Raw genomic sequence first — 9177 nt, 5'->3', positions numbered from 1 at the left:
TTCATCCTATTGGTGAGGCTTTCTCCTGTCATTTCTAATTGGCTTATGGAGTGTTTCACTTTGTTCTTTATTTCAGCCTGAGTATTCTTCAATATTTCTAGCTCTTTTCTGAATTCATTCAGAAGTTTATCCCTATCTTCCTTCAGCTCTATGATTACCTTGTTTGTGTGTTCTTTAAATTCACTGAATTCTTTTATCATATTCATCATTGTTCTTTTGAGTTCCATGTCCTGCATTGTCTCTAGGGGGTTCTCATTGTGCTCTTCCAGAGGATTACTGGCATTTGGTGGGGATATGTTATTTTGTTTTTTCATGTTATTTTTTCTCTGTGATTTTGACATGTGAATTTCTTTTGTAGTTTCTGACTCTTGTGTGATACTCGGGCCTTCAAGTTTAGTTCTGCTTCTTTTTTTGAACTTTATGTGTCTTTGTGGTTTACTTTTTGGGTATGAAGAGCTGGTTCGTCTAAGCTTCTGGTTCTCTTTTGATTTTATATTGTCATGGCTAGATTGATTTTGTCTTCAGGAGTTCCACGGTGGCCTAATTCCAATGTGGGTCAGAAGTTTTCAGACTTTCTCCTTAGGTCTGGAATCTTCTAAGAATGATTTTGGCCTCAGGAACTTGGGTGTTGGACTGACCTGAGATCCTGGCTATGGCCGTGCCATGCAGGGCTGCAAAGGCAAATGGGGTGGGAAGAAGCCCCAAGATTTCCCAGGGAGTGGATTGAGTAGCTGGGTTGTACTGGATGCAAAGGATCAGGGAGCTGAAAGGTAAGCCTCGGAGCTCCAGAAAGAGGCTAGCGGGTGTTGCAGGATCAGGGAAATAAAGGGAGGTGAGGGCGGGGCCAGGTCCAGAAGCAGTGCTCCTAGGGCCCAGGGAAGGCACTAAGTTGGTCTGGGTGAATAAGTTCAGGAAGCAGTATTGGTTCCCCAGGTGTCTGGGGACCCAAGACTAGGAATGGTACAGGGCCCAAACTAGTAGAGAGCAGCGGGGGAGATGGAAGGGTGAATGTGGCTGGGGGAGTCAAGGCGTGGAAGGCTGTGCTATAGACTTACCCCAAGAGGCTTGAGGATAGGAGTCGATGTAAGAGATTTTAACCAATTGAATATATCCTAGACAGTATGATTTTAGAATTGATGGAAGGAAATAAACATTTATTTTTTTATTTTAAAATCCTCTTAAGTTACACTGAGTTAGCATGTTTTATAGTGTCCATATGATAGCATGATACTGAGTGTTTATTATGTCTAAATAATAAATGTGATAGAATTGAAAAAAAAAAAGAAAAATCAGAGTCATCATTAGAATGATGATCGAGGCTGGGTGTGGTAGTGTACACCTTTAATCCCAGCACTGGGGAGGCAGAGTCAGGTAGAGCTCTGTGAGTTCAAGGCCAGCCTGTCTGCATAGTGAGTTCTCCACTTGTCTCAAAAAGCCCTCCCCTCCCCCCCCAACACCCCCCCAGAAAAAAAAAATATCCCTTACCTGATGGTTGAAATGTCTTATTTTTGAAAGTTCTGAATACTTCCTTTTATAGAAGAAATACAGTTTTATCCCAATCAAAATTATTTCCTTCCCAATGTCTGAAACTTACCTTTTAAAGTACAGTCTGTTAAACTTTAGGTCTACCTTCTATGTTTATAATAGTCCTACAATTGTCCTTTATGTATTGGTGGAAGAGTGGCTTCAGGATCACTGCAGGTTCCAGAATCCATGGATATTCAAACATGTATAAAATGGAGTATTTGTGTACAACCTGTTCACATCCCCCTATACCTAAATTATCTCTAGTTTTCTAAGATAATGTATTACCTAGGAAAAATGACAAGAAAAATGTTTGTGTATGTTCAATACAGATGCAGTTTTTTCTGAATATTTTCTATCCATAGTTGATTCAATTTGCAGATGTAGAATCTACAGGTATGGAGGGCTGTGTTTTGATAATTGTCAGCTTACAGGTTTCTACACTTTATTAACTTAAAGAATTCATATTGTTTACCATTGTCCAAATGGATTTATTGGAGATTTCATTCTTGTATACCTAAAACTTATAAATTATAAATTTAGTTAAATGTTTTAATAATTCAAAGTATGATTCAAATTTGTTCTACTTTTTAGGTTTAAACAAGTCTCTTAAGCAGTGTTTTCTCACTGATGGAGAATTATTTCCAAGCAGAAGCTTACAACCTGGACAAGGTATTAGATGAATTTGAACAAAACGAAGGTGAGAATTTACATTGGGATGTCTATTTAGATTTATGATAGAGACACTGTGAGGATAAGAAAATACAGTTCTTTAAAGTTAAAACAAGTCTGGCCATGTAATGACAATAATATTGTATATCTAAGGTGAGAAATAACATTTTCTTAGCACTATGTGCCACATACTTGGATGTTTTAAATTTGATATTTAAAACAATTCCATGATGGGGCTGGAGAGATGGCTCAGTGGTTAAGAGCACTTGCTGCTCTTCCAGAGGAGCCAAGTTTGGTTCTAGCACCCATAAGGTAACTAACCAAAGTCCCTCACTCTAGTTCCAGAGGATCTGACATGCTCTTCTGGCCTCCTTGGGTATTGCATATTTAAAATTTCAGTGATTGCCTTCCAACCTCTGCTTTAAAGTCAGGCATGGTAGCACACGCCTTTAGTCCCAGCACTCAGGAGGCAAGTGGATCTTTGTGAGATAGAGTCCAGCCTGGTCTTCATGGCAATTTCCAGGACAGCTGGGGCTACAGGAAGACCTTGTCTCAAAAAGACCAAAAAAAAATTTATGTATTTTTTTAAATTTTTAAAAAATATTTATTAATTTTATAATTTTGTGTGTATGCGTGTATTGCCTACCTCTATGTAAATGCACCCATGTCGTGCAGTACCCTCAGAGGACAGAAGAAGGTGTTGGATCCCCTCCAACTGGAGTTGCAGGCAGTTGTTAGCTGCCATGTGGGTGCTAGAATTTGAACCCAGGTCTTTTGCAAGAACAGCCAGTGTTCTTAACCACTGAGCCATTTCTTCAGCCCCATTATTTTATATATTTTCATACAATATATTTTTTATCATATTTAGATTTCCTCCTGTATCTGCACAACGCCCCTCCCCCACTAATCCCTCACCAAATTTCTGTACTCTAATATATATTAAGTTTTATAGAGTCAGGTTTGTGTCCCCAAGTACCCCTTGATGTTGGGTTTATCCACTGGAGCTTGGTTAACCTACTAAGAGTCTCAGTCTAAGCAAGACTGAATCTTTCCTTCCCAGTAGCCATCAGTTGCCAACAGTTCCTCAGTTGGGGTTTCTTCCCCATTTCCCCATGTCTATGCTGGGATTTTGTCTGACTTGAGCTTATGTGGGACTTGTCCATGCTGTCAGTGTTACTGTGAGTTCATATGAGTACCTGACCAGACGTCTGGAAAACTCTTTTTCCTTGTCGTCATCTGGCTCCTACAATCTTTCTGCCCCCTCTTCCACAATGATCCCACAGCACTGGGGTTACAAGCGCACACCGCTATGCCCATGTGCACCTATAACTTTTACAGGGGTGCTGGGAATCTGGATTTAGGTCCTCATACTTGCAGAGCAAGCACTTTGCTCACTGAGCTGTCCTCTCAGCCTTTTTTTAAAAAACAAAAACAAAAACAAATCCCCTATATTACCCAGGCTAGCCTCAAACTCAATATGCAGCCAAAGATGACCTCCAACTTCTGGTCCTGCAACTTCCTGCTCCCTGTCCTCACCTCCCTGGGATTATTGGAATGCATCAACATGCTTGTTTTATAAAGTACTAAAGATTGAACCAAGGGTTTAGGGATAGACAAGCTCTCTTCCAACTGAGCTAAATCTCTAGCTGCATTTTTTATGTTTTTTTAAAAATATTTTTGTTTATTATTTTTACTTTTTATGTATGTGTGTGTGTTGCCTGAATGTAGGTAAGTGCACCCGTGTCATGTGTTGCCCATGGAGGACAGAAGAGGCTGTCAGATCCCCTGGAACTCTAGTTACGGACAGTTGTTAGCTGTCATGTGGGTGCTGGGATTCGAACCTGGGTCTTCTGCAAGAGCAGTCAGTGTTCTTAACTGCTGAGCCATCTCTCTAGCCCCATGTTTTTAAAAAGATAAACTTTATATTCAGTAAAATGTATAGATTTTAAATGTATAGGGTTTTGTGGTTGTTTTGCTTTGCTTTTATTTTGAGACAAAGTCTCTGTTTTCCAGTTTGGTTTATGAACTCAGTGACTCAGATGATTTTCTCACCTCAGTCTTCAAATAGGTACCTGGATGTGTACCTGGATGCCTTGGTTGACTGTTCAGTTTGACAAATGCAGATATCCATGTAACCCACATCCCAATCATATTGGTTGGAGAGCAAGAATTTCTTAATACCATGTCCTCACTTCTGTTCCATTCTCTCTGCCTTGCCATGTACATGGATGCTTTCCCTTCTCTTGGGTCTGCAGGTCAATTTAATTACACTATTAGCTTGAGGTAAAGATTCTTTTATTATTTGAAATGTTCTGAGGCATTATCATTTGATGACATAATTATGGGACATTGTATTGAATGCATTTTTAATTCCTAGTGAAAGATTAGATTCCTTCATATTCTAGGAATATTTTTATCTTCAGAGTATATTCAGAAATACTGGTTTGATAGTCCTAAGTAACTTTTTATTATGACCAGCAAACTTATTAAAACTACTTTTTTTCAGATGAAGCAGTTTCTCCTACTTTATTGGATACAAAGTGGAATAAAATTCTAGATCCTTCTTCTCACCGACTGTCATTTAACCCTGCATTGACCAGTGTGAATGAACCTGCAGTTTCTAATGAACCAGGACCACAACTGAAAGTCTTTTCTCTGGCTTGTTCAGCTCCCCTGACGAGGGAGCGAGAAGACTGTCCTGATAACCAACAGGACTGTGATTTAAATCCAGAGATTGCCACGATGTGGATTGATGAAAATGCTGTTGCAGAAGACCAGCTTATTAAGAGAAACTATAATCGGGATGATCAGTTTAGTGCTGTTGAAGTGGGAGAGGAGAAATGTGGAAGCCTACCTTGTCTGCCAGATGAGAAGAATGTTCTTGTTGTAGCTGTCATGCATAACTGTGATAAAAGGACATTACAAAGTGATTTGCAGGACTGTAATAATTACAATAGTCAGCCCCTCATGGATTCTTTTAGCTGTTCACTGGATAATGAAAATAGACAAATTGATCAATTTAGTGTCAGTATGAATGGGTCCACTGAAAAAAGTATGAACTCAGAAAAACAAATGGATGCTTTGAATAGACCAAAACCAGAGGGGGATTCTGTTAATCATCTATGTACTGCTTCATCTAATAGTGTAGCCAGTGTCTGTTCCCCTTTACAATTAAAGGATGATGAAAATATAGCTCAAGACCTCTCCGTGTCTGCAATTACAAGTTTAACAGTTAGTCCAGTAATCTCATCCCAGGGAACAGATGGAGGATATGTCATTAAAAAGCAAGAGAATTACTTACCAGATGAGGACCTCACTGGCAAAAACACCTCTCCTAGGACAGACCTAGGGAGCCCTAGCTCCTTTCCTCACTCAGGTGAGGAGATCTTGACAAAAAAGGAGCCAGCAGAAGAGAGAACAACAGAGGAATCCCTCCCATCTGGTTTATCTTTGAGTCTCAAACCAGACATACCTGATGGGTCTGGAAGGGATAAATGTGAACAGTCTTCAGATTGCCTTGTGTCTAATGAAGTTAGGGCTGATGAAGATGAAGGTTATGGGCAGGAAGAAATTTTTGGCACTACAGAATTTCTTAATGTGACAGAGCATTTCTCTGACTCTCAGGTGACTCATTGGAAATTGACAAAGTTAAATGAGATAAATGATAGCCAAATAAATGAAGAGAATCAGAAGGCTTTACAAATGAGCCAGCCTGAGAACACAGATGGCAATAGTGGAGGAGAATATGTTGGAATGGCGGGTGCAGGTCTGGATTCCAAAGGAACTTGCATGAGTGAAAGTGAAGGGTGTGACTTCTACATTGTTAATGACACACCAGCAGCAAATTCTCTGTCTAATGGTTATGATTCCTGTGGAATGCAGAGCCCAGTTGTTTCTTTTGTTCCAAAGACTCTACCCTCCAAAGAAGATTCAGTAACAGAAGAAAAGGAAATAGAGGAGAGCAAGTCAGAATGCTACTCAAATACTTATGAACAGAGAGGAAATGAGGCCACAGAAGGGAGCGGACTACTTTTAAACAGCACTGGAGACCTAATGAAGAAAAATTATTTACCTAATTTCTGTAGTCAAGTCCCTTCAGTGCTTGGTCAATCTTCCCCCAAGATAGTAGCGAACCTACAATCTATCAGTGTTCCTTTTGGTGGTGCAAGACCCAAGCAACCGTCTAATCTTAAACTTCAGATTCCAAAGCCATTATCAGACCACTTACAAAATGACTTTCTTGCAAACAATGGAAATAATATTAAAAATAAAAATGATATTCTTGGGAAAGCAAAATTGGGGGAAAACTCAGCAACCAATGCATGCAGTCCGTCTTTAGGAAACGTCTCTGTGGCTGATGCACATGGGGAACGTTTAGAAAGTTATGAGGCTGAGATCTCCAGTAGACCATGCATTGCATTAGCTCCAGATAGTCCAGATAATGATCTCAGAGCTGGTCAGTTTGGAATATCTGCCAGAAAGCCATTTACCACCCTGGGCGAGGTGGCACCAGTATGGGTACCAGATTCCCAGGCTCCAAACTGCATGAAGTGTGAAGCACGTTTTACTTTCACCAAAAGGAGGCATCATTGCAGAGCATGTGGGAAGGTAAGTTGCACATATCAACTCAGAAACCCGGCATACTCATTTTGTATTGGTGAACTGGAAATTAAGGTAGGATTAGGTGGACATATTTATAGTTGAGATGACATTGTGAGTAGCTTTTTAAAAAAATATTTTATTATTTTTATTTTATGTGTATGAGCGTATTGCCTGCATGTATGTGAGTGCACCCGTGTCATGCAGTGCCGCAAAGGTCAGAAGAGGGCTTCGGATTCCCCTGGAACTGGAGTTAAGGACGGTTCGTAGCTGCCATGTGAGTGCTGGGAATCGAACCTGGGTCCTCTGCAAGAGCAGTCAGTGCTGTTAACCACTGAGACATCTCTCCAGCCCCATGAGTAGCTTTTGAAAACCCAGTTTTAGTGAGTTTCTATATAAAACATGATCTTGCCATTTATAATTTTTTTGTTATTATGGTTGGAATTTATACTGTCTCCATTTTCTGTAAGGAGATGACAGTTGAGAATTAAGGAAGTGTTTACTTTGTGGTTTCTATATTGATAGATTCTTGGTTAATGGGATAGTTTGAAATAAGGAAGTTGTTCTGTCAGCTTAGGAGATATTTGTGATTTACTTCTTTTTTTTTAATTTGTTATTTTATTTTTATGTAGCCACGGCAGGCCTTGAACTCACTTTACATACCAGTCAAGCCTCAAACTGGTAGCAATCTCCCTGCCTCTGCCTACTGAGTGCTGGGGTTTCAGGCATTGCAACCACCATGGCCAGTGGCTGACTCCTCTTTTTCTTTTAATTCATGAAAAATTGACTGTTGACACTGAGAGTCAATTTTGTACTCTTTATTTTCTTGCATAGAATTTTCTTGTGTATTAGGTATTCTGAGGGTTTATATAAACACCCAAATATATTTCCTCCCATATGACTTTAATACAAATAGTTGAAGACTGTATAGATCCTTATGACAAGGTGAAAAGAATAACTGATACTCCTTAGTGTTCCAAATTCTGTTAATTAACACAGTTCCTTTTTTGTTTAATATTGATTTTTATTTATGTCTGTGTGTTTGTGTCTGTGGGAGGGTGCCCATAGAGATCAGAAGAGAGTGTTGGGTCCCCTGGAGCTGGAGTCCCTTTAGCAGTTGTGAGTTGCCAAATCCAAATGTGGGTTGCAGGAACTAAACTGAGGTCCTCTGGCTCTTAGCCACTGAGTCATCTCTCTAGTCCTAACCTGTTTTTGTTTTTTGTTTTTTTATTTTTTAAAGACAGCATCCTACAGGGCTCTGGCTCAGAGGTTAAGGGCACTAGCTGTTCTTGCAGGAGACCCAGGTTTTAATCCCAACACCCACATGGCAGCTAACAACTATTTGTAACTCCAGTTCCAGGGGATCCAACAACCTCTTCTGTCCTCCTCAAGCACTGCATTACACGGGTGCACTCACACACGTGCAGGCATTACACTCATACACATAAAATAAAAATAAATAAATTTTTAAAAAGACAATGTCTCCCTATGGTGGCTTAGAACTCGCTATGTGGACTAGTCTAGCCACAGAGATCCACCTGCCTCTTCCCCTGAGTGCTGGGATCAAAGACATGTACCTTTAATAAGAGTTGTAAATAATAAAGGGGATTTTATATTTTTATAAAGAATGTGAGGAACTTGGCCAGACATCATGGTCCACTCCTTTAATCCCAGCACTGGGGAGGCAGAGGCTGGAGGATCTCTCTGAGGTTAAGGCCAACAATGTCTACATAGCAAGACCAGCTGGGGGTACAGGGAGACCCTGTCTCAAAACAACAATAACAACCCCCCCCCAAAAAAACAATGAGGATTAATATGTGGTCTAGTTTCAAACTTTAGCTTGGTTACTGTTACTATTATGTGACTTTACTAACCTTTAGTTTTGTAACCTGTAACAACTAACAAAATAGTTTTCATTGGGCTGTTGTAAAGATTACATAAGATTACAGAAGTAATAACAAGTGCTGAATAATTTATCTCTACCTCCTTTCTCATTGAATCTCTCTGTCTATATTCAGTAGGATGTCTCTAATTTTAAGAACCTCAGTGCTTTTAAGAGACAAACAGAACATTTATTTCACACAAGAAGAAGCTATAAGACACAGGTGTGTCTGGAAGCACAGTCATGATATGGAAGATCTCTTGGTCTTCTCATGGTCTCGAGTTAGTGGTTGAGCTCTATCAAGTTCAACTGGAGTACTTCCATAGGGAAAAGAAGTTGGCTGAGGGTCAAATGAGACTATTCTTGCTAACTTCTGACTAGGGAGAAAAGAGCACCAGCACCTTCCTTCAGTTCACTGGCCAATTCTAGACTATAGGTTTTAGACTAGTTTACTGGGAAAAGGAATCAGGATTCCCAGAACTGGCTTAATCATTATTTAT

At 39.9% G+C, this 9177-nt stretch overlaps 1 protein-coding gene across 4 annotated transcripts in view; it reads left to right on the top strand.

The window, feature by feature from the left end:
- Zfyve9 (zinc finger FYVE-type containing 9) overlaps positions 1-9177 on the top strand; it is a 287358-nt gene that overhangs the window by 107446 nt on the left and 170735 nt on the right. For all 4 annotated transcript variants that reach the window (XM_008828437.3, XM_029561268.1, XM_008828436.3 and 1 more), the window contains exons 3-4: positions 2119-2224; positions 4703-6804. In XM_008828437.3, the coding sequence (XP_008826659.1) occupies positions 2155-2224; positions 4703-6804 (2172 nt within the window). In that variant the 5' untranslated portion in view covers positions 2119-2154. The remainder of the gene's footprint in view (positions 1-2118; positions 2225-4702; positions 6805-9177) is intronic.

Source organism: Nannospalax galili, unplaced genomic scaffold, assembly GCF_000622305.1.
Source record: "Nannospalax galili isolate Female #2095 unplaced genomic scaffold, S.galili_v1.0 scaffold713, whole genome shotgun sequence".
NCBI classification, from domain to species: Eukaryota; Metazoa; Chordata; class Mammalia; order Rodentia; family Spalacidae; genus Nannospalax; species Nannospalax galili.
Note: the sequence above shows the minus strand (reverse complement) of the source record. Positions and strands in the feature narration are given on the sequence as shown.